The sequence below is a fragment of the Channa argus genome, chromosome 11 (genome assembly GCF_033026475.1).
Source record: "Channa argus isolate prfri chromosome 11, Channa argus male v1.0, whole genome shotgun sequence".
Classification (NCBI taxonomy): Eukaryota; Metazoa; Chordata; class Actinopteri; order Anabantiformes; family Channidae; genus Channa; species Channa argus.
The window spans coordinates 14,856,762-14,883,233 of NC_090207.1; the positions used below are offsets into that span (position 1 = coordinate 14,856,762).

The 26,472-nt window shown below is 39.4% G+C and overlaps 2 protein-coding genes across 4 annotated transcripts; both read right to left on the minus strand.

Annotated features, from left to right (window-relative positions):
- Positions 1-174: 174 nt before the first annotated feature.
- On the minus strand, positions 175-3,411 carry cfap73 (cilia and flagella associated protein 73). The gene is made up of 6 exons (XM_067520287.1): positions 2,677-3,411; positions 1,804-1,896; positions 1,515-1,706; positions 848-1,069; positions 574-732; positions 175-481 (listed from the first exon to the last, which is right to left on the minus strand). The coding sequence occupies exons 1-6, from the start codon at positions 2,773-2,775 to the stop codon at positions 359-361; spliced, it is 888 nt and encodes a 295-aa protein (XP_067376388.1). The 5' UTR covers positions 2,776-3,411; the 3' UTR covers positions 175-358.
- Positions 3,412-11,670: 8,259 nt separating this feature from the next.
- On the minus strand, positions 11,671-26,278 carry tbx5b (T-box transcription factor 5b). Of its 3 annotated transcripts, none has more exons than XM_067522305.1 (9): positions 26,172-26,278; positions 22,098-22,247; positions 21,647-21,741; positions 21,250-21,369; positions 19,730-19,877; positions 18,075-18,227; positions 16,263-16,354; positions 15,085-15,305; positions 11,671-13,961 (listed from the first exon to the last, which is right to left on the minus strand). In XM_067522305.1, exons 1-9 carry the CDS (start codon positions 26,205-26,207, stop codon positions 13,375-13,377), a joined length of 1,602 nt encoding a protein of 533 aa, XP_067378406.1. In that variant the 5' UTR covers positions 26,208-26,278; the 3' UTR covers positions 11,671-13,374. The 3 variants fall into 3 exon arrangements, with proteins under 3 accessions (XP_067378406.1, XP_067378405.1, XP_067378407.1); XM_067522304.1 differs by having other exon boundaries at positions 15,085-15,332; XM_067522306.1 differs by lacking the exon at positions 26,172-26,278 and adding an exon at positions 23,113-23,492 and having other exon boundaries at positions 15,085-15,332.
- Between the last annotated feature and the right edge of the window lie 194 nt (positions 26,279-26,472).

Here is a 26,472-nt window from a genome sequence, read left to right on the forward strand (position 1 = left end):
TAGGACTTTTATTCAATATTCAAATCAAATGAGACTATAACTAAACTAAGTGCATACTTCAGAAACAATATCGGCTTATTTACACCCTAATCTGACATTTATTCATTACTGACAGCATAAAATATACAGTAATTACAAAAGCAGGTTCATCTAAGAATCATTAGCAACATTAATAATCAGTTGTTCATTGCACTCATTGTCTTAAGTTTATTGAAGTCACTTGTCTTCAAATGGAGTTAACTCACAGAGTGAATACATTAGCACAACTAGTGAACAAACTTTCTAATTAAAGCCAGTTCACTGAATTCAGTTTTAAAGCACCACAGAAACATAAATTATTGTTCAAATTGAAATGCTTTCATTGTTTGTAATGCAAATTTGAAGTATGTTTTTGGACTTTTCGCTTTCCTGCTTGTAGCTGTGCTGAGAGAGCTTGGTGTCTTTTTATTATATCTTCTTGGTCCTTGATAAACATCTTGATCTGAGTAGGAGAAAGATTGTATGTTATGATCTTTTTCTGTTGCTCTAAATATTTTTGACAATATATTATTTTTGCTCTGTCATGGTACCTACCCTGTCCAGCTGTTTCTCTGTGTCATTTATATTGACACATTCTTCCTCTTCCAAATTACCACCTGCCATTTCATAGAGATTTATAGTTGCAATCTTAATCTGTCCCAATAGAAGAGTTTTTGTGGCAGCAATATCATGAATGTCGTTCCAACTCCTTTCCTGTATAAAAACAGGGACAACTCGGTCTTGAGATGATACTTCAATCTTTAAGCAGCGTATATAAGCAACATGTAATGTCTGATGTCAGACTTTTCCCTAGGATCATGTGTAGTACCCAAATTAGAGTTTTAGAACGTGTCTCCTCTAGCTCGGTCTTCAGCTGGGACAGTTTGTTGTTCTTTTGCAGCTGCATTAAGTGATTCTGATCCTTCAGTGTCACCAGTCTTTCTCTCTGCTGGTAGGCCTTCTCCTGTGCCTCACTTCCCTTCTTATATAACTTGTCTCTAAAGTGGAGAAGATTTTCCAATTGTCGCGAGAGCGACTCCACATCTTCAAACTGTAACAAACACACACACATGTAGGCAGTAAATAACTTTTATTATCTCCTCAAAGCATGTCAGGGTTTTCCATTACTTCCTATGGTGGAAGCGATGGTTAAGGGGTTAAGAGACACTATGCCACACAGCAATATCATGTATTTAAAAATGGCTACTTTATCAATAGTTGAGTTAAGAATGGGTGGCATGCTTCCTCAATATAAATGTTTGCCAGGGGTCAAAAAGAGATTTGAACCCTCTCGCAATTCTCATTTACAAAATTAATAAATAACATTTAATTAATTATAAGAAGAAGCCTATTAAGCATTTCAACAAAAACATGAGTTAAAACTGAAATTGTTTGGAAACTGTAGGAGTTAGGATGCTATATATTTTCAACTGACATAAAAACCTTTTTATGTTAATGTCTAAATTTGGATTTTTCTCTGACATAAATACTTGTACCATAGTCATTTTTAGCACCCGTTCCATGCAGTCCCTGTATACACGGTGTCTCTGAAGTTGAAGCTCTAGCTCCTGTTTCCTCTTTTGCAGTTCAGTATATTCATTTCTTAGCCTCTGTAGCTCCTCCTCTATTCGGAGCCCCTGTTGCATCCCCCTCTCTGCCTTTTCAACAGCTTGAAAAGCATCTTCATGCTATTAAAAAAGGATTTCAGTTAGTTAGGCTGTTGCCATCCAGTTCTAGTTTTCAAAATTAAATTTGCATGTACAGACTAGAGGGTCACTGTGGTACCTTATGAAATTTCTCAAAACTCAAATGTACTTTTTGAGCATTCTTATAATCACTGCGCAGCTTGTCTATGCACTGTTCCAAACTCTCCAACACCTATATAAAACACACATAACAGACAAAAATTCAATTATGAACAAATGTAAAGCATAGACAGTAAGCATTAGAAACAATTGTCTCTGTCAACTTAATACCTGCATCATCATAATATGTTGAAAAATTAAACTGAACCAAATTTTGGAGAGAACATGTTAAGTGTTGCAAGTGGAGTGATCAGTAGGCCTGGAAGGGGGTGGCCCAGGACCCCATCCCAGCCTGCAGATTCAGAAGTTGATAGGTACCTGACTTATAAATATAAATGATTGCAGGACCTTTGGTACAGGCAGGGCTTACTGATGTTTAGGCTAATAATGACACAGTTAATCATAATAATTAATTATTTTGTATTAAATGAAGGATTATATTTTTAGTCAAAGTTCAGTTGTGGCAGTTGCAATAAGACATAATGACTGCTTCTCTGCATACATAAAGTTGCATTTTGGGCATTTCTTACAGGTGTCATGTTGCAAATGTAAGCAGATGATCTGACAATAATTCCCCATGTAATTATGTTTGACATAAGTAACATATGACCAGTTTCCTCTGGCCTGTAAGAGTCATGTCAAATATGTGGGTAGACAGTTCTTATGAAACTTACTGGTACCGCCTGCCAGTTGTAACGATCCGACAGTCCTGCTGCCTTGTTGAAAAATGCTAGATTAAGTATGAAGCCTTATTCTAAACACGAGAGCCAAATTTCACACTTCCACAATAAATGATGGATTGATCCAAGATTGTAGTAAGCACCTTTTGCTCCTTGTTCCCTGGTTACTGTACCTGCTTGCGCACCTCGTACTTCGCCTCGAGATCCTCCTCCTCCCGGCGTTTCTTCTGAAGCTCAATAAGGGACGTGGTCATGTCTGGTCTTCCTGCCATCACCCCGCTCCACCCCGCAGTCACTCCACTGCTTGCTCACAACAGCACAAAGTTAGTAGCACTGGTCTCTCATTCACTGCCGGTTGAACACACGTTCAAAGGCTCCAAGTAATCTCATCACTTGTTTTCAGAGAGAAACCACGACCCACAGGCTTCAGGTTTTGAATCTTCCTCCTGTGATCGTGTCTCAGGCTTTCAAACTTTCTTTCCTCCCCCTCGCTTCTATGGTAACGCAAAAACCAAGACCTTTAAAGGCGCAGGTCAGACAAAAAACAGCGAACAAGAGCTTTCAAAACCAGACCATTTCATCTTTAAATCAGATTCTTTTCAGCAGTTCATTAGAAATTAAAAACTTAACCTAAACTACATTTAAACCAAAAGCACAGCCCCATTAAAAATATCTAACATCTGTTGATTATTTCATGGTTTTGAAGATTTCTCCATTTTTCAACAAAAAAGTTCAATCAACCCAAAGTCAAATTTATGACTTAAACAAAGATATTTCTACTTTTAGCAGAATAATCTACTGTGAACTCTGGAACATTCACAGTAATGATATCATATACTTTATTATTATCGTTATTACTCTGAATTTCTTGGCGCCTTTCAGCTAGAAACACCGTCCAAAACGTAAAGCATATAAAGGACATTATGGTCTTTGTACGGATCTTTTATATCTTTTATACTTTTTAAGATTTTTATACTTTTTAAAATTATGACATCGTCATCACAAAATTGCCTTTGACGTTTTTGAGGCTAACTGGCTTAGATGTTTGCCTAACCAGTATATAAGGAAGTGATATTTTTGTTTCAGCTATTTCAGTAAAAACAGTTAATCTTTTTTCAGCCTTGCTTGGAAAATCCCTTCAGCCCCGAAAAATTCACAGTGCATTTTTTTTGTTGGGGGGTTCTACTCACAACCACCTGTGTTAAACTGACCTACACTACAGTGAAGTGTAAGAATAAACACAGTACATTTTTAGCGGTGTTAAATGTCAGGCTGTTCTTACATTACATCATTTTGCATCAGTTATGTTTAATTGAAAATCAAAATAATAATTAGTTGATACTACTACAGTGCTTGAGTGTCTATTACAACCCAGTGTGTGTGTGTTTTTTACCAGGGTTTTGGCAATATTGCCTAGTACTAATATCTAATACAGTGCTGGTACTAGTAGCATAAACAAAAGCATATTATTGAACAAAAAGATATAGAAATTTATACTTATTTATACTTATAGAAATGTGGCTCTGTCTGTAGGGGGCCTTTATCATATGTGCTCAGGGACCCGATCCCTGTCCATGTACACCACCTATATGATGGTAAATAGTAAATGGTAAATGGCCACTTATATAGCGCTTTTATCCAAAGCGCTTTACAATGTTGATTCTCATTCATGCATCCACACACACACTCACACACTGATGGCAGTAGCTGCCATTCAAGATGCTCACCTGACCCCCCGGGAGCAACTTGGGGTTTAGTGCCTTGCCCAAGGACACTTCGACATGTAACCAGGAGCGGGGATCAAGCCACTGACCCTGTGTTCCTTGATCAACTGGTTCAGACACCCTGATTAAGATTAAAAATGTTTTATTGACACCATTTACTAAAGGAAAATATATCTATTTTTCACCTTAAGTACAGAAATCACATTCAATATCACACCTTTCTGGTGCTAATGCTTTGACAACACACCATGCTCCTCCATATATCTGACTGAAATAGATATGTACACATGTTGACACTTTGCAATATATGTGTCAAAAACAACTTCAGCTATGTGAAATTGTGTAAACACATCTAACCCTAATTTTCGTAAGGATTTAGTTGAATCTGCCAAGTTCTTTACCAACTAGACTATGAGTGTGAGACAGATACTGTGCAGCCAAGAGAGTGGAGATGTAGTAGGGAGAAATGAGCATTACAAGCAAGTCCATAGTCTAAATCAAACCAATTGAACAACATGGTATGCATCATAAACCACCAACAGAGAATAATAGTATTTGTAATGCAATATCTTATTGTGTAACTTCTCTGAAGAGCTGGAAAAATTTGATGCAGAACATCCAGTACATCATCAACAGTTTGGAGAGATGTGTTTTGCCAACATTACAACTAAGAAACTGGATGTCAAGAGGTTGTAAGTGGAAACTAGTTACAGTTAAAACTAAATTCTCAACCAGCCTTTTCTTGAGAGCAATAGTAGTCCTCAAATTATTCTGTTTTTTTGCAAACTTTTTAGGATATTTGTTATGATGTAATTAATGTGTTTTTGTTCGTACATTTCAGCTTTGTTATAGCAAAATTTGAGTTCCTGCAACACCTAAATACCTAAAAAGTGTGACCTAAAGTGTGACCTAAAAAAGTCCCCAGACAAACAGTTATTGAGAAATGATCTTGAGAAGTGTCAGAGTTTATTCTTGATATAAAATTAGCAGTTGACCTCAAATGTATAATTGAAAGCTCCAGTGCAGCTACTAAAAGCTGCAAAATTAACCTATAGTTGTCTCTTTTTTCAGCCCTTTCAGTGGTCAAGAACAAACTCTGAACCTCAGCTTCTGAGTGGAGGAGGAGTCATAGAAGCACTCAGAAGAAATGGAAATTAAAATATTTAAAGTTGTGGGCAAACAGGGCTATTTCTATCTGTTGAGGATCATGAGATATGTTCAAAACAGCAACAGCTACTAAAATATACTTTGTTGTGAGGTGAAAAAAGTGGAAAAAATAGAAGGTATTAGTCCCTTTCATTTACAGTAATATTCATCAATTTGCCAGAACATTTATGACTCAGTTTGTTTTTAGAAATCTTAAAAGATGTGTTATCACCTCTAAAGAACAGCTGAATAAGAGGCGGTTAAAGATAATTTGACATTACATGTTCATACTGGGAGCACAATGCCAAATGGTGACACATTTACTCACTTAATGGAAATGTTCTGTGCTGTTATTTTTTGCATAATAATTACCAGGTGTGGCGAGGATGGTGAGGTTGGCAGTGACAGCGGCAGAACCAGAAAAATGCATCTGATGTAAATGTGTTTGTATGTGGCCCCACACACTCATGCAAGAGCACAAAAAACAGGAGAGGAGAGAAAGAGAAAAGACATGACCAAGAGGCAGTGAAGGGGAAAAACAACAACACAGATAACTGCAGGCAGAGATGCCGCTGTATCCATATTTGATGAATGGATGGCTTTCTGCACACATACACACACGCATGGACACACACACCATACTAATGGAAAGATGCTATTATAATAAAAGCATGTTGTGTCAGGTGATGGGCACAGTGTGAGGCTGGGGACACGGAGACCTTACACCCATGTAAATACCAGCAAACCTTTCAACAGCTGACAAGGATGAGGAGAGGAAGATAAGTCGGAAGTACAGTGGCAGACACACACACACACACACACACACAAACACAAAAAATATTGTTCATTTCTATTGATCTTAACTTATATAGTAAATTAAAGTAAAGGCATATGTAATGGAGACACATGCTAAAAAACACGGCTATTGTTTCAGCACATCAAAAAAAGTTAAATTACACATTAAATTTGCAACAGATGAAAAATGTCTTTTTGCGTCATTTTTACACATTTTCTGTGTTTAGTGTTTATATTTGAGGTATTTAAAACCACTGGATCTCAGGTCATTTTATAAGTGGGATCGTTCTTATCTGCACAACTTGTCTCATCTCTTTTTTTGCTACAGAGTCAATGTATGTAACTGCACATTTGAATCTTTATCAGCATCATTGTCATTTTCCTTTGCCATTTCCATTTTATCATCTATTGTGACACTGAATATAAACACATTGTGCAGATGTACAACCTGACATTATATATTGTGTAAATAAATTTACAGTAAGTTTGCCTACACCATTTGCAAAGATGCAAAGCTTTATTGTTTGCCAGAGGTTAATGTTTGTACTGCTGACACTGCTGTTGGGTAAGAGTCATACAGTAAATACTATATGTATGAAACATACTTGCATTAGATGTGTTGATGTTGTTGTATTAAATCTTGTTTAGTTTGTATATGCATTTATTAAATTCTGTGATGCCATGAGGCTGTAGTGCCTGATGGTATCATAGATGACCCTACCATTTTATCTGTTTGCATGTTTGTGACTGATACTTCTTTATAAGTTTACTGGAAACTTACGTTTTTCATGTAGTTTTGTTTGCTTCAGTTACTGTCAACTCACTCTATATTCTTTTCTCTTTTTTGTCTAAATTCTATTTCCTTAATTTTACTTAATTTAAAGGCTAGCTTACTGTATTTGCGATAGCTTTAATTCTCCTTCCCATTTTCCCATATGCATTAAAATTATCATTTTCTTTCTTTCTTAAATCATCATTCTTCTATTTGAATTCCTAAAACACACACACATACACACACACATACACACAAACACACACACACACATACACACACTCTTGAGTGGACAGGTAACAAAAATTTAGACATCTATAATTAAAGGTCAACAGTGTGGTGCAAACAGATATATTGAGAGAAAGTCTGTGTTTATGCTAATGCCTTGTCAGACAGAGGGGCCAGCAACTCTTTGACACCATCTATTAATAATGAGACAAGATCGCAGAAATGCACTGGGTATGAACCAAACAACGCTGCTTCTGGCAAACAACGGGATGTGACAGCGGTCTAAGTGAGTGCTGTGAAATCGGGTTGTATGTACGTGCACTGTTTCAAAGGGGTGGGGCATGTGAATGGATGTTTATTGATGTTTGTGTTTTGTGTTTGTCTGACAGCAGTGGTCGCGTCGGGCCTGTTTGTAAACATGCTTGTGCATAAGTGGCTACAAGCCTGCAGTAATGTGCAGGCAACTGAAATGTAGGGAGACAGCAAAACCTGCCAGGAAATGCTGAGGCACACAAGATGTCGACAGAAAAGTCATTTAAGATTTGACACCTTTGTTTTATCTGTCTTAAATATATTTTCCCATCAGTGTTGATGAGTATCAGGATGATCTTTGGTAAACCTCAGGTGTGCTGCAATGTTGTTTATGAAATGCAATGGCTTCCTCGTGGATACTATACTTGTTCAGTGTTTTGCACATGGTTGACTTATAAACAGGCATGTTACTACATGCAAATTAACAACTCTTTATCATAGGTTTTCTGTGATCACTTTTTGCAAAGCAGGGTTCATATCAGCTGATGCTGCTTGTGAATAGCTAACTGACATTGTTTGGGTGGTTTTATAATTCGAGGTACTGTAGTTCTAAACTACACCTTTATGGTTGTTTAACTTATTGAAATCTAGGTTTGCTAACATGTGACTCCAGTTGACATTTATTTACAACCCACTGTTGCCTTTACTTTTTCCTCCATTACTTTGTATGTTTAAAAAGATCATGACTGTTTGTATTTCCATCAACGTATAAATATTATGTTTCTTTATATTTGTAACATGGTCATATTTCATGAGCAATCTATGCAGGAAACCAGAAAATTGCAAACAGTGCGATACTGATTTAATTTTTACATGTGTTAATCTTTGATACAGAGATTTATGTCTTTTTTAGGAGTCTCTCATAATTTTTATACTTTTTCATAGTGTATAGTCCATGTTTTGATACTTGTTGGTGCATTTCAGTGAATTAGAATCACTACCTCAGTACTTTTAAAAGTCTTAGCTATGGTTGTGGCCGACACAACAATGCACAACAATGACCTGACAAAGTTCTTTATTCAAAACTGGGGGACTGTGAGGGGCCACAGCCGGTCTGTACGCTGAGCAAACAAGCAGAGCCACAAATTGATGTCCCGCTGGTAGTGATATCATTATGCTGTGTCCTGTCTGGACAAGGGGACTGGAGTGAGGTCAGAGCATATGGGGTGTAATCTCTTGATTGAATAGATTGGTGTGTTTCAGAATGTGTGTGTGTTTGTGTGTGTGTGTAGACATGTTTCTGTTATGCTGGTTGTGTGTCTTTGTCTCCAAAACAATGTATGTGTGCATCTATATTTTAGTGTGTGTGTGTGTGTGTGTGTGTAGGATTAGCGTGCCACTCCAGTCCTTTGGCTGTAATCAGACAGGACATTGGCTCCATGACTGCCCACAACCCCCACCACCACCCACTGTGGGAGCGCCTCTATCCCCTTCACCTTGTCATTTGTGTTTGGCTGCCAGTGTTGGGAGCTTGGTGGTATGTTAGGAGTTAAAACAATTATTCTTGCTCACATCACTGTGTCTTTTTAAAAAAAATGTAGCTTCCACTGGAGTGCTTGGGGAGACAAGGCTGTCATTTAGATCCTGGGATTTGATGGTCTTCTGGCATGCAATGCAGACCACTAGGCAAGCAAAATATCCTTTTTCAATTACACAAGCATGTACATTTCTTTCAATAAAATGTAACTGTCACTGAGCAGTTGAACTATTATAAGAGAGTCCAGCAGCAGAGGGAAAGATAAGGCAGCTCCATCAGTGTGACAGTTCGGGGGTCATCAGATAAACAACCATCTCTGATCAGGTTAGTTTGAGCCCTCTGACCCTGGATGGTGCTGTCTGCTGTTAGTTTGACCCTTAAACTCTCCCTTTGTCTCAGATGCAGCACGCAAGACAACGTAAGCACAAGCTCCCACCACCCCAATACCTCCACACACACACACACACTTTCTTGGCCTCTTATCCTTGACAGCCCTTATGTTCATATTAAGATCTACTTCAGTGATTTCAGGGCTGTTTCAGCCATAAACTCTCATTTAGGAGGAAATTACTTGGGCCTGAGTCTTGTTACTATACTGTGCTTAACAGCATTAGACCATTCTTGTATCTTTTAAATAACAGCCAGGATGGATAGTGCCATTCAAATAAACCTCCACCGTCCTACTTTGTTGCATCATCTTTAATGGCAAAGCATTCATTGTTTTACATTATTGTCCTGCCATTGTGCTGTCCTCTTAGTGCCATGCAGTACTTACCGATTGCAATTACAGTTACTTATGGCTAAATATTTATGAACAAATGTTGAAAAAATGGTTTTATAAATCTTGCAACCCATTTTACAATAGTGTTCTCTCAACTTCCAAATCCCACTATGAGTTACATACATTCAAGCTGTCTTTTTTCTCTGTGGCATTCCATCGTCTAGTTGCTTTACTAGTGCCATCGTTGTCACTGTTACTACAGTTACTGCCTCAGAGATGGAGCACCATCAGAGCCATAGAGATTAACCCTAATCAGTTTTACCAATTACACTCCATCTCAGACCACTTATTCCACGCATAATGGCATCACTAATGCTAGACATCACACAAATGCCTTTCAGAGTCCTGCAACTGACTCCAAATACACATTTATATATTCAAACCAATAGTTCAGACTGTAATGAAGTGAGGTTTAAATTAATCTTTGAAGTCTGAAGTTTGTTTTGCAAGAGAAATGCAGCAGATTTAAGATACAGTACAGCAGTCCTGCACAGCAACCATTCCAGTGCAGTCACTATACAAAAATTTAGTTCTGCAGGCCAAATGAGCAACATTTAAAAATGTCAGCCTGTCTTTGAATATGTGTTGTCTCACATGACAAAAAAAGAAAAATATTTTTGGGATTTGGAGAATAACTAGAGGGCAAGTGGAGGGGTTAGTACTGTGTGTGCTGGACGAGTGGGGGAGATAACGATAAGGACCACTTAGGCTCTTTGATCACAAAGTTTCATCAATCTACTGTTTGACCAGTGTGCCTGAGAAGGTCTTACACAGATGAATTAAGATCCTTAAAGCACACACACACACACATGCACACGCACACACACACACGCACACACACACACACACACACTCTTTAATATTACTTTACCACCTTAGCCAAACCTTTAATCTCTCAGCTAACTCACAGCTGTACAGAGGTCATTGCAGAGCCCTGTTACTGTAGAGGTAAGCATGAAGCTATGAAATACATCTTAAGAGCTGGGGGCCACTGAAAACCTCCTACCCTCCACCCCCCACTCTTCTCAACCTGGTCTGAATTTGTCTGGAAACCAGGGGTTAAGGAAGAACAGACCCTCTGAAGAGCTGCCTGCTTAACCTATGACCTTATGGTGTATGAGAGAGAGAAAGGAAGAAAGAGAAATAGAGAGGCAGTCAGAGGGAGGTCTGACAACTTGCAAGAGACATACAACCCTGAAATTAAATGTAAATATGGTGGGTGGGAAGTTGACTTAATTAACAACCTTTGAAAATAAACCTTCCCATGTTACATCAATCTGTTCTATCAAAATAATTGGATTATAAACTCTGAGCAGGTGGAAGAGTAGAACTTCCCTGCCCTGGGTCTGTGTAAAAAAACACAGACAGAAATATGGGATGATAGGAAGGAATGAAGGCGAATGGCAGTTTGAGAGGAGTCAAAGGGAGGGGTGTGCGGGGACCACCAACGCACCCCCCACCTTTTTTGCTTTGTCCTCCAGCAGTCCCCTCCCTTCTCTCGGCAACAGGTTGTCAGTGAGGGGCTCCAGCTGGTGAAGACTGGAGATGCCAAACAACCTGTCAGAGATAAGAAGAGGCAGACAAGGTATACACAGCACCCACACCACTTCTGGGGGTTTGCTGCTAAGTGGAAGGTGCTGGGGTCCCTTATACTTGATACAGCATAGTACACACTGTTACACTTTTAACAATAGTCTACATTGTAGAGATTGTTAGACATTTCTAGAGCATACATTTAGGAAAAGGTGCAGGCTACTAATTGTTATCAGGTCCTTCATGTTGATACATGCATAGAAAGTGATAACTGCTCTGCACTTAAAAGAGTTTCCACTCACATGGTGCTGAACGTACTTTAAATAACCCTCTGGGAATGTTAATAGTTTGTCACTGTGTGTTTGTTGTCTATTTATAAAAGAGAACATTACACGGAACTGACTTAGGGAAATTGATCTAAAATTTATTAGATTTCTGTATATAAATCTGTCTTTATTTCCATAGAACAGAAAAGTTTTGCTTGTTTATCACAGCTATTTGTCATCACTTGGAGATGGAGGGTGAAACCAGAAACAAACCTTCAATGAGAAACAAATATCTCTGAACAATACTGTCTTGTTTCACAAGTTACAACCAAACTAATCTTTACAAATCTACAGTAATAAATACTATTAGCAAGAACAACGCTATGAAACACAAACATCTTTACATCTCATTGTCACACAGAAACACACATGCATGCACGCACGCACGCACGCGCCCGCACACACACACACACACACACACACACACACACACACACACACACACACTCACACACAGGTAAAATAAAATACATATCAAGGAATGATGAGGATCTGCTCTCTGCATAATGTTTGTAATGTTAGACCACCTTTTCATATGTTACTGCATGTAAAACACCTTGGCAGAAATATAGAAAACTGCTTCAATACACAAAAATAACCCAAAATCTCAGTTTGCATCTATTTTGCACGAAAGGAATCACAATTGTTTCTTTACAGTTAGCTAGAAAGACGAAAGTAATATCCAAATCTGCAGGGAAAACGTATATAACCCAAGTCTCATCAAAGAAAATAGTGGAGCAATCCTGTACCTATATGAACAATTTAGACTCAAAATAAACAGACTTTATACTTTTTGTTTGCCAAGCAATATTTGTAAGGATCAACACTGGACTCATGAATAATTCAAAAACAAACAAAAATAGGCCAACAGGCGCATGCATACAACACGCTGCACTCCAGCTCTAACTAGTCAGCTGGGGATAAAAAAGGAGCATGTGCTCATTGGTTGACTATCAGTGAAGGGAGAAAGCAGATTGGTCATCTGGGGGTGACTGAGAGGACAGCAGTGACAGCTGCATGACGCTGAGTTGTGCATTTACCCAGAATGCAATGGAAATAGTGTTTACAGGTCTCTCGGCCTGTAGCTTGGTCTAAACAAACTGTTTATCTCTATGGTGCAGCGCCTGCAGCTACTACTGCCTGTCTCATTGGAAATTAACTCACAGCATCTTTGAGCTGAACTGACATAGGCTCTCACACACATACACACACACACACACACACACACACATGCAAACACACAAATGCACATACAGAGTAAACTCATGCCTTTTCTCCTTCGCTGGAACTGAGCTTCACTAAAGAGAAAAAATGTCTCCCTCAGGCTCAACTGTGAAAGCTGAGATTATTTTGGTCAGTAAATGTTACTGCCAGTCTGACAGTGGGTCACAATTTACATCCTTCACAATAAATGAGTGGGAGTCATTGAGAGGAAAACAGCCCAGTGTTGTTCATATCTGTCATTGTCTGGCCTTAGCAGGGCTCACAGTGCGAACATTTGGATGACACCAGTCTTTGGATTATGCAAAGACGATAAAGTAAAACTTGGTTTGTGCTGCTTAGACTTAAGGTTTCATGGATGTCCATGTCCACTGCTCCTTCCAGCACAGGGGAAAAGCATAACAAACAGATGGGACCTTTTCACAGAGCACAAAATCACACATCACAATTGTGTTGCAAAGGTAATATTTAGTCTGTGGATGATGCAGCAGCACTCAGAAAAACAGAAAGAAGAATCAATGCTTTTGAGACTAAGAATCTCCATCTCCTGTTTCAGTTACGAGGCTGCACTCCACTCTGGCAAGCCACACCTGATGTGTGTGTGTGTGTCTAGAGTGTGGTAGAGAGGTGGAGACAAACTGGATGTGTAGCGAGGATACTCTCTGAGAGGGGGGCTGAGCTGCCTGCTCTGAATGTTTTGGGAGGTTTGAGTTGGAGGTCCAGAGCCCTGGTTCTGATAAGGGTCGAGTGGGACGTGTTCTCCCAATGGTGGAGAGCTCTGGTGGGCAATAGCACTAAGTCGAGAGCCCTGAGGGCTGGAGCTGTAGGGAGGGTGAGGGGTATAAGGTGGGTATGGTTCCATGGGTGTTATGGCAGAAGGGAGTGGGCAGGTGTATGACCATGATGTACAGTTGAGTTCATCCAGTCTGGATTCTGAGCCAGCGAACATGCAGGCCTGACGCTGTCCCATGTCTGAGCTGTAGGGGGAGTCAGTGATACCCAGGGCAGGGTTGCTGGAAAGACCGGGTGGAGGCGGAGGGTAGGAGGAGGGGTGGTAGTAAGACTCGCCTTCACTTGGTGAGCTACAAGTGAAGGGTTTCTTGTAGGGGAGCTGGCGGTTTCCTGGAGAGCCATTCTCCTCACCTGCAGACAGAGAAAACATTGTGTTGATTTTCTTTCTCTTTTGACATTAATAACAAGTGAGAACTGAAAAAGCTCCCGGTCAGAGTTTCCAATTTCCCACATTAGTTGGTTCAAGCAGCTGAAATAAGAACATTGTGTACACATGAAAGAAAAGTTTTTTTAGGTTGGCTGCTTTCAGAAAATGTATGACATTAATTTATGTATAATGTTGTTGCAGTTTATCTGTAATGTTTCAAGAAAAAGGGAACATGTTTAACCTCTTAGTTCAGCGCAGACCATACATTACTACAAAGTTGTAATGTCCACATTTAAAATGTCTTTTGTGCCTTGATTCAGACTAATTTTACATGTAGACAGATGGGGTTTTTTTTCAGCTGCATCAGTGTCATCCAAGTTCCAAGGTGTAATCAAAATAATGTTATTCATCTTGAGTTTCACTGCTACCTTAGTAAATATTTTTAAATAAAATGATTTATAATCGTCAACCTTATTAAATATATGCTCCAAATTTTCTGTCTTTTTTGTTTTGTTTTCGTTATCTCATCTTCCAAGGCTGTCACAGGTTTCCAAGTTTGGACAATCATAAAAACAACCTTAAGGGACTTTAATGTTGTGCCTATGCTTTGCAAAACAATGAAGATTATTTTTTTACTTAATGATTGTGATCATGACCCTTATTGAACGTATCGCATGATTATATCATCTGATGTTTTTAAGCTCTATTTCTAAAATCATTGAATTAAGTACATAAAATTACTTAAATTGAGCAATTAACTGTGACTTTCATATTGGTGGGCTAAAAGTTAGGAGATAAATATTAGAGCAATTACATAATACTATACTTGTCCCAAATAGATACTTGCTATGGTATTTACATCATGCTATTTGCTCAGAGGTACAATACTGCATCTGTGACACAACTGTCACTTTAAGCTGCACAAATATAATAAATCCACAATTATTTCCATTGTTACAAAATTATCAATAATGCAATGAACATTAAAAATAAATAGGAATTATGTCCACTGCTGTGCCAGAGAGTCAATACGTTTTTGTTTGCTTTTTGTTTTACTTAGAGACCTTGACACAGTGCACCAATGGTAGACACACGGTTTGCTCATACCTTTCCTCTTGGTGCAGTGGTAGCCCTGTGGCTGCTGGATCTGCTGTAGGTGAGGCAGGGTGTAGTGTGTGGGTGGAGTGCTTAGCAGCTCCTGAGGATTGCTGCTGTTCAAGCCATTCTCACAACTGTAGGGGGACCCAGCAGTCTCAGGGGAGCCCCGCAGACTCCGACCCTCCCCACTGAAGGGACTCTCAACGGAGCAGGCTCTCTGACGAACAGTACTGCGGGGGATGACAGGATAGTCCTTACTGAAACATAAAAAGATGGATGGATTGAGAATTACTGCAGAAGCAACAGCTATGTTGTGGCCACAGGTATGCTGCTGAAGAATGCCTGATTCTCTACAGATATTTCTGTTACAATAAATTGTGCCTTGTTGTAGTGTTTTGTCGTTGTTTTTTATTGTTTCTATTTCAAGTCTACTTAGTCATTCTCCATCCTTTTAGCTCTGATCTCTCTCTGTACACGCTGCCCTCTTTGTGAACTCGGTGATACGTACGAGACAGAGGGCTACATCTCCCTGACTCTTGCTGAGATAGGGACACACACATACATACACACACACACACATAGTCAGTGCTGTTGTGAGATAATTCACCAGTCTAAAAATAAACATCCCCCCATGTGTCACTTCAGATAGACTCTTCTCTTTTTTCTCTCCACCAACTGCTGCAGAACAATAACTTGGGGATGCTGCATTTAATACCACTCTCTCTCCCTCCCTACCTTTCAATTCCCCTCCCCTCAGTAACAGCCTCTCTGATTGGCTTGCTAAAATCTATAAACTGCCTGCCACATCAGCGCTTGAATGGAGATTAGCTGAGCACGCACACAGAAGCCATGTAGGGCAATCAGCAGATCAGCCGTGACAGTCTAATAGACCAGCAGCAACGTGATATCATAAATCCATCAATACAGCGACTAAACTGGTGCTTGGTGTGTGTTTGTGATGCATGTTCGGGATAAGGTTTCAGGCTGAGATCAACCTTCAGGTGACAATGGCTCATATCACTTTAAACCACTTGGCTCTGCTTACAAACACACACTCACATCTTACACCATGTGTACTCCATCATAACAACTCTCCCCCCTGGTTAAAGGAGCATAAATAGAAGAACAGTGTTTGTTTCCTGTGATTGCTCACAGGCAAGCAGGTACTGGAAGAATGCAAAGCTCACCCTTGTAGCTTTGCCATGCGGTGCAGCTCATTGTCGTCGCTGCCTCTGAATCCCTTCGCAAAAGGGTTATTCTCTATCTTCAACTGTGTGATCTGAGGAGAAACCATAAAAGAACCTTTAACTCAGACAAGTATTGCATCACAGGACACGCACTGGTCCAAACAAGCACATGCTTTCATGCATGCACAGACACACAGCCACAAAAGCATGTTCAGTTTTTTAACAGTTCTTTTCATTGACTGAAAGTCAATAGTTTACTATTAGTCAGGGGGGCTGCAGATGTTAAAACCAGCCCTGCTAAAGCTCTGCACAGCCAACATTCCTCAGCCACTGACGTTTCTAACGGCGCGGACAGTGTTCTCGCCAGCTGACACTGAATAAACTGTTTACCCAAACAGTCGCCAGGTTTAAAGATTTCAGGCCAGAGCTTTTAGAGGTCCAAAGCTGGGAGCTTTGATGTTAAGGCCTCAAACTTTTCTCAGTGATGTCATGGAGGGAAACCTTTGTGATTTGAAGGATTTCATTTGGCTAAAGACTGCGTCCATCACACAGCAGGCAAGTGGACACAAGCTCAAGTACAAACAAACTTTGAAGTGCTGATAGTACAGATACTCAAATGCTATAATATCTATACAGTACAGGAATATTTGAATGAGTACACACATGTGATGCCACTGGTATACAGTCAGTATTTTTTACTGTTTAGGATGTTTTTACACAATACCCAAACAGTATTCAACAATTTTTTTATAATGTGCATTATCTAAAACTATGCTCCGTTGACCATGAGGCTATTACTACTAGTAGTGCTAGTGATAGTAATGTGTTTTTGTTGCAAAAGTTTAAATATATGTATTTATTCAATTGCAGTCATTTATTTTATACAGTATTTAAAGACATTTTGATAAAACAGGGATACAATAACAGCAATTATATTTTGCTGTTGCTAACTAATATTATTATTTAGTGCTACACATGTAAAATATTTATTTTTATGGGCCTTGCTTGTGTTTTAGTCTTTACAGTTTTAGTAAACAATAAATAAAAGAATATTGATGTCTCAGTCTGGGCTATATCAAGGATTTTGCTGACAAGATAATGTATACAACATCTTAAAAAAGCAACTACAAACTTTGCAGAAAAATTATAGTTGAATTTATTATTTATGTTAGTTATGATTTGTTATGAAATAATAAATAATAAAACTAAGGATATCTAGTGAACGCTTCAGCAGAGTGGCTTAAATCTTAAACAATTTCTCTTAACACTAGATGCCAAAGAAGGTCAATACAGAGCCACACACACACACACACACACACACACACAATTTATTTTTTGGACATGTTTACAAATACTGAATAAGGACACATAAGCAAAGAAGATGCAAATTGACTTTCTGGATATATAATACAGATGGTAATACAAACAGAGAAATGGTTTGACAAAAGTTTGACTGTGGCCAGTAACCAAAGACAAAACTTTATACACTCATCTAAACAGGCCCAAATTTGACAGTAAGATTGTTCTGATTTATGCACTATCCTTTGAGATCCATACTTCCCATAAATGTTTTAATGATAAGGAAGCGACTTTAAGCTATAATGAAGCAAGACACTGCATATTCAACATCACTACTGTTTTCTGTTTACATTGCTACAGGAACTTTCAGTGCGTCTGTGCCAATTAAAGCTCACAGTGACCTTACATTTGGTAAAACCTCCAATATATTTATTGTAGTCTGAACATGTAGGCAGGACGGTTCCTCATTTTAACATTCCTTCATTCTTTCAGTAGCATGTGTGTGTAGCCTACCTTGTGGTTCTGGTAGGATGTCACAGCAATGAAGGCAGTCTCAGAGAAGACGTGGGTGCAGAAAGCTGTGTTTTTTGAGCCAAAGCCATTGTTCTCATCCGCCTTGACAATATGGAGACGGGGCTGGTATTTGTGCATGGAGTTGAGTATTATCTACACAAGAGAGAGATTGAAAAGGTGAGGCTGACTGACTTGTCGTGCTGTCAGAAAACAACTAGCAGATGCTGGGACTTGGTGGAGGCCAAATGTAGGGTAAGTCCAGGCTGACATGCATCAGAAAACTATGGTTTACATATTAGCAGGTATGAAGTGATTTAAGTAAAGAGGTTAAATAGATTTTTGTTTATGGCCATCCCCCCAGGAATGTAGCCAAGATTTTTAAAGGTCTGTAGGCATGAGTACTGCATGAATGAATTGTGGGATATGTTCTTTAAGTTTTAGTTAAACGCTTTTACAAAAAATGCTCATAAAGGTCTTGTATATAGTATTTATAATAATTCACACCAAGCAAAAGTAGTTTCCACCTTAAAACAAAGTAATTAGTGAAGCATAACACACTGTTATACTGCTATACACACTTATGATAGATAAATGTGTCAATTTACTTTCAACTACACCAAAATGATAGATAGACCTGATTATTAAAACTATGGTCTGCATTTAAAAAACATAATCGCATGTTCAGATTTCACTGGTCTTTACATTTGTCATTTTCAACAACACTGTAAATTAGTTAGTTGTACAAAGTTATTTTTACTCGCTGAGGTTACACTTGGTGACCACTTTCTACTGCATCATCTTTTGTTTATTCCAAGGTCTGTATCCAGCTACATTTGGCTTGGATTTGAAACTACAACATCTCTGTGCATTCCAGTCTGAACTATTTCCCACGACACCAAAAAACTCCACAAGTGGTTTTTTAATTGGATCACTCCCCTCTGTGTGTGTGTGTGTGTGTGTGAGAGAGAGAGTGTGCGCGGGGTGGGGGGGGGCGTTTGTTTATCCATGGAGGCTCAGTTTAATCGCAGTGACGTGTCCGACGGTGACATGCATTAGCTAATGGACTTTCATTGAAATCATTACCTCTAATTTACAAGCCTGAGAAAAATTACATTTGTGTTTGTTTGTGCGCGCGCCTGCACAGACACAGAGTCGGGCGAGCCAACAATAGCCGCTCACCTGCTCGCGCACCGTTCACTTCATTGCACGCTGGAGAGTGAAAGCTCAGCTCTGTGAACAGTGGCCGCATTGGCCTCGTGCTGATCTGAGCTGTGTTGTGATGTCTGCCGAGTTACATTCAGCGCGGAGAGATATATGTGCCGCCAGCTGAGCGCAGCAATCAGTGGACTCCTCGGGTAAAGACTGCGTGTCTCACTGGACCTGTGGCTGTGGTTTGTGTCATAATTCCTCTTAAACTGTAAACACCCCTCAGAGGAATTTATTGTAAATGTATATCTGGCTATTTGATAGCTTATGAGGACATTTTTCATCTTGAAGATTATTTTGGCTATATTGTTTTTTAAACGACATTTTAGCTTATAGACCTAACCCTCAGACAAAATTTTAAATTCAAGCAGAATAACAGACTAACACATTTCCCCTTTCTATATGCATATATAAATATATATATAATGTTATTATAGAGACAGCCTCACATGTCCAAATGGGTCCAGGTGGTTGTTGGTGAGTTTGAGTTTCTGAAAAGAGACGAGTTGGCGGCTCCAGTGCGCCCCAGTGGCGGGAGAGTCTGGGTGGACGTAAAGCCTCCCGGGCATGGCGGGCTCTGCCTTTCCCGTTATTGACCTATACAGCCAAGACAATCAGATCAGACAACGATCAGGCATCGCAGCTTACAGTGGTTCTTCTTGTGTGATCCTGCAGGCCTGCGCTGCCTCGGGCTGCAGGAGGCCTATCCGGTGCTTTAATTAGACCGACACACAATGCACCATGTTTTCGCCGATTGGCACATCTGGAGAGTCGACCGTCGACCTACATGGACTTGGTCTCCTCCAAAAACGCTGCAGCCTCTGTTATTTTTGCCAAAAAGTTATTTTGTTGTTGTTAATGCTGGAGCAAGAAACCTGCACTGTCAACCTAAACAAACCTTTAAATTACTACAAAAATAAAACAATAAGGGCAACAGACGACCAAGAAAATAATAATTTTCTTGTCTTTTTAAACATATTTTACAGGGTCGATGAGAAGCATCTGACGGCCGTTACGTTCAGGACATTTATTTTCACTCAGCGGTTAAACGTTTGCAAAGTGTCTCTTTTTGTTTTAGATGTGAGCTTATAGGACATGTCAGGAATACAAGCAAACAAGTAGACTATAATCCTAATAAGGTGGGCAGTGAAAAAATATTGATCATGTGGCTTGGATGTAGCTTTGTCTGTGTTTTGAGTCTGCAGTGTGAAAATAATATATATGTAAAATAAGAAATATTTGGAATACATGTTATAATAGATATGATCCATCACCCACATTAACACAAATCTTTGTATCTTTAAAAGGCTTACGAGAGTCTGCAACGGTCACATTAACTTTATCCAAAAAGTTCTCTTTTGTATTGTAATAAGCGAGACTCAGATGGTCTGAAGAGGCAGAATATTGATGGATCGCCACAGAGTTATTGCTATGTTCGGAGAGACTTTAGTCTGGTCTTTACCGTCTGTCCGCCCAGTGAACCTTTCAGACTCTGATTTAACCAGCGGGCAGACACGGTGGTAAACAAGAGGAACTAGGCCATCTCAGTCTGCAAGAAGGACCCGACCTTTACACGGAGCAGACGCGAGGATGGAGTGCAGGGTATAAACCCACAACAGCTGCGTGCCCATATTTCAATTTGCATGTTTATTCGGCTGAGATTTCTGAGGTGATACTGGTCCACAGCCGCAGCGAAATAATGATGGCACGTGGACAGAATGTCGTTTGGTGACAATAATTACTGATTTTCTAGGAACAGCTATAGTTCATTTTATTAGTGGTGATGTAATGCACAAACCTAATGATTTAGCATTAAATCTTGGAGCCTATCAGGAGGGAGCTGACCCTTGCAGACAGGCTGAGGCGTGACGCTGCGAACGCTTCACGAAATATGACAGGCTATGTTCCATCACAGGTTCTGGGGTGTCGTCCACTGAGTTCTGGTGTAAAAACGTGTAGCGTTACGAACCATTTGTTGTCTGCGAATTTGTAGCGATGATCATCCCCGGGCACAATGTCCATGAGCAGTATGTACTTGGTTTTTGGGTTGAGCCCCGTGACCTTCACCTTGTAACTTGGGAACATCCTCCTGTGGGGAACACAAACGGGGGAAATGTCAATATTGACTTCTCAGCACATGTAAATTACAAAAATACACGAAGTTATATAATTAAAAAATGCACATTGTATTGGCATTTCTCAGAGACAAACGTCCCCTGGGCCTTTGCGACGCTGTGCATTTTGTCCCGGAAGTGTCGTAAGAATCATTCTCGTTCACTTATCCTCCTGCAGCGTTTAGACAGGGTCAGATACAAACAGGATAAATCAAATACATCCCTCAGTACGTTTTGGTATCCTCCTCCTACCTTCCAGCTTTGGTGATGATCATTTCTGTTCCCACTTCATCAAACTTCGTCCAAAGTTCCCTGTCGTGGAGGAAAACTTTGATTCCTTCCATCCCCTGCAGCAAAATATAAACAGTAAACTCACTACAATTAAGAAGAAGTCTTCTGAAAGTTATTTTAAAGCAGGGCACAGACCGCCAAATAACTCACACTTTCTACAAATTCAAATTAAGGATGTTAAATTATATTTTTGAAACGTTAATATAACGAGCCTAACTTTAAAACTAAAACAACAAAAATAGTTCTAGTAAATATTGATGTGGATATTTTTTCTCTACAAGGCAGAATGCATCAATACATGATTTGTGAAATGTAATTTAAAAAAAAAACGCCGTGGCCGCTAAATGAAGAAAGTGGCATTTAATAATCACTAACACAAATTCACATTATGCTCCACAGCACGTCCCGGTACCTGCTGGCTGGATGATGTCTGTGGTGAAGATGGGGAGTTTAGGGTGCTTAGGCTGTGATTTTCCTGTTTGGTTTCTTTCGGGGAATCCAAGCAGTCAGAGTCCGGACGCTCTGCGAGGCCGAACTCGTCCCCTCCGTTTGCCATGTCCCACTGACGCACACAAAGGTCAGGATTATTTGCGTTTGCTTTTGTGTGTAGTTTTTGGGTGTCCCACACACATAACACACGTTCACTGCTTTTAATGTCCTGTGTGCAACACTGGCTCAGAGATTGTTCCATGTTTGATAAACTATGGGATCAGCCGGCATATTTAAAAAATAATATTTATAATAGCTGATGGTCGACAAGAGAATTTGATTTGAAGTAAACCTGTTTAGACACGTTAGTCCCAACAACCCCTTAAAAATGTTTTAATATTCAGTTCTTGACAGTTACTAAAATCGATGACGTCTAACAATAGTGGTGGGGACGTTTCTAGAGAAATTATATGTTAACGGATACACAAAAAGGCGGTTCATACTGGCCTGTTCCAGTGATACTGTGGTGAAAATACACTCAATGTCTTGCTCTTCCATTTGCAAAACTACAAAACAATAATGGCTTATATAGAAAAATTACAGGGACTTAGACAAACTGATCCAATAACCTAATTAGAGGCTTCCCTCTAAAAGGAGATTAAATGTGCATGAACTTGAACTTCAACATTGTTTTCGAAGAAGGCTCCAGGATTTACCTTGCTATTGGTCATGCACGGTTGTTTTATAACAATCCAGATGTTTGACTATATTATAGCTACATTGGTCACATTAGTTGCAGAAACATTCACATTATCGTGCAACTTAAATGCCTGTTAATTTGAGTCTTAATTTCAAAAGTGTGCATTGTAAGATAAACTACAACCAACATGGCAGCAGCTCTAAAAGTGTGTATCGCTGACCTCAAATAAGCTAACCACAGCCTGTGTCTGGCGTGTGTGTTTGTGTGTATTCTGCATGGTTTCTATGAGGGCCTTTACCTCAAACGCACTGCTCTGCTCCCCCGGCAGAAAACACGCACATCCTACTCCTGCGCGCTCTGCAGGTTGCCCGCTTGTTGTGGCTTGCTTTGATTTGGTCTAGATTATTTTTCCAAAGTCCAATTGTCCAAGTGGTGCCCTGTCTGTTTTCAAAAAATCACCATGTTCCATAGGCAGCTTTGAAATATCATCGGTTTGTTTTCGCTCTGCTTTCGCTCCGCTTGCGCGCTGACCGCAGCTCGTCCGCTCCGCTGCCTCCCGTCACCGCCGGCGACAGTCGAGGCTGAGATCCATTCAAAGCGTCTGTATTTTCCTCATCATTTATCTCGCTCCTCTCCTTATTGCCCTCTCGTACTCTGCTGCAGCCCTGATGTGAACCCTGATCATCAGAGCCTTCATTACAAATGGAGTCAAGTCCGCCTCAGATTTTCTGCCCTCCCCCTTCTGCCCTCCCTGCGCTCCCATAGGTCTGCACGGTGCATCGGTATCTCCAGCCCAAATCATCTGTGACACTGGCCAATCGCGCGCGCGCGCGCGCGCACACACACACATACACACACACAAACACCTACATACATGTCGGTCGAAGATGCTTTATTTTTTCCAAAAGCGTCATTATTAATTTTCCCTGTCTATTTGTCCCTAAGCGTTAATTCTTTCATACTAAAGCAAACTAACAATTTTGGTATGTGAGTAAGTGATTGGTGTTGACTCCCCTTCGACCTGAAATATCTGAATGATCCTGTAACTGCTCTGATTAATGGGAATATTTTGAGACAACTGTAGACAAATAAGGATGACATCGACAAGCAGAAAGAGGATTATTTAAACTCTGATTTCTTCAGTCAATTCATCTGCAATACCACATACTCAAAGATAATGTCTGGGGGGGAAAAAAAAGCAAGATTTATTTTTGCTGGTGAAAAAGTTACCGGACTCAGTACAACAATTAGTGCAGTTCCCTATACTTTTTAATGAAACACAAATACAATGTAATTATGTGTATTTTTGCATGCACACATTATCTCATGGTAGATTATAGGTCCAGGCACAGGAGGCCTAGTGTAGCATCAGTAGCACGTTGACGCTGGCATCATTTTGACTGGATTACACGAGATTCTGATAACAGGAGGCATCCATCCGAAAGTTAAAGGGGTCACCGGGAGTTCAACATTACTCTGTTACAATTACAACCGATTTACACACGTTCTTTCGTTTCCAGGTTACTCCATACATCCCCACACAGTGCGTTTCTGCACATTTAAACACTGGGATAGACTGACTATTCTCTGATTATTCATTTACACAACGCTACATACGCTTGATGTTGGCTTGCATAGACATACATTAGCATAGAGATAGGTAAAGTATGAAATGCAGTAATAAAGAAATCAATATCCCTTATTATACATTGATTTTGAAACGAGTTATAATGAAATGGGTATTTTAGGTTTTTATCAAACTTTAATTAAATATCAAAGTAAATTAATGTGCTTAAAATGCGTCCTTTTAAGCGCGAGAATATCTCGCACCTGTAAGCCTTTACTTTCAAAACCATTAATAACCGCAGCTTTTCTCATTTAAACGATCCAGTTAAATAACGTCTGTTCAGCATCTCCGGCAAAACGCGAAAAACCGGGTGCTGCACAACAAGCGTGTTTCCAGTAAGACAGACAGGAGCTGTGTGTGTGCGTGTGTGTGTGTGTGTGTACAGACACCTATATGCAGTGTATTGAGCTGATGTTTTCAATAACAAGCATACACAATACGCAAAAGTGACATTATTTTTCTGCTGATGATCAAATTTGAAGTTTAAAGTTTGAGCCACAACAATAATCTCATACAGAATAATTTAAGCACAAGAAACGAGACTTGACTCTCACGAATATCCGTTTGTACAAAACCTTTTGAAATAATTAACAATTAAGAAATTAAGAAAGCACTGGGGCAATATCCATCAAACAATATGCTGATCAATATTAGCGTTTTACTGCAGTCTATCAGGATTATCCCGAAATTTGTTTATCACATACATTAAATGCTTTGACAATGATTGTGTGTTGATAGTTCGCAGGTCAATGATCTGACTTTTCAACTGAACATGAAAAATTGAAAAATGTTTAATATGATAAAGATTAATTTTCCCCTATTTGAAAAAGGCTCTAGAACAAAACTACAATTAAAGTACATTATAATATATACTAAGTATTAATCTTCATATTTGTAATCCCCACGGCTAAGAATAGCTGAAATATAAATTATTTTCAATGGTTATGTTAAAATAAAATATTATTGACAGAGCACTTGAATGTGTGGATGTTAAATAAATAAGTCATGGCTCTGGGGTCAAAATGATCAATGCCCTCGCTGTTTAACGACCCTTCAAGTCTTCCTTTATTTTATTTTGAAAATCAAAACATATTGTGTAAAGTGTTTTCATCAAATACAATATTTCCGATTACTTCTGTAAAGCTTCCTTCGTTGTAGCTAACAGATAAACAATCATGAAACCGTTGTAATATAATCCTTAATTTGCTTTACTCTAACGTAAAACCATCCAGTTAAACTTTATGTGTGCTAAACGTAAAAACTATCAGAGCTATTTCTAAGGACAACAATAAAACTTACTGAGTCACATTTGTTGCCTCTTAGACCATTTTACACCAATTATTAATTCTCTTCTGTTCAGAAATAACAAAATAATGATGAAACCAACTTCGACAGTTTTAGTCACCATAAAGATAAAAGTCCTTATGCTTGTAATATAATGATATAGGCTATGAATTATAATCCACGGTTGATCAAATAAATATTGATTAAAGGTAACTGATGTATGTTTAGGAATTAGGCTTTTTAAAATCTTTAAAAAAAATTAAAATTCTTCCATTTATGTTAAACTATGCACATTATTCTCTAAGTGTGTTTATTTGAGTTATTTACTTCCAAGATAGCAAAATAGTCTTTTGAAATATTATATTGGGTAAAAAGCCTTGTTTTGAACCTGGGTATTGCCTTTTGGAAAAACAAATCTCTTCAGAGAGGTGAGGGTTTCAAAATACCTGAAGTGAGGTGGTGGTGGTGGCTGAACGGCTCATTATTGTCCCATCCTGGCTCCAGCTGATTGGATCCTCTGTTCTCTGTCTGGAGGAAGTGGTGAAGGGGTCCCAGACCTCCTGCACTCAGCAGGTCTGTCTCACACACCTCCAGAGCGAGTGTGTGCATGTGTATGTGGCATTACAGGGCAAGGTCAATCCATTTCTCTGCAAACAATCACATCACACAGGGCAAAATACATTCCAACCCCCCGCCCGCCTCCAGTTTGTAAGGTGGTCTGATGTGGGAAACAGCAGAGGGTGGGGG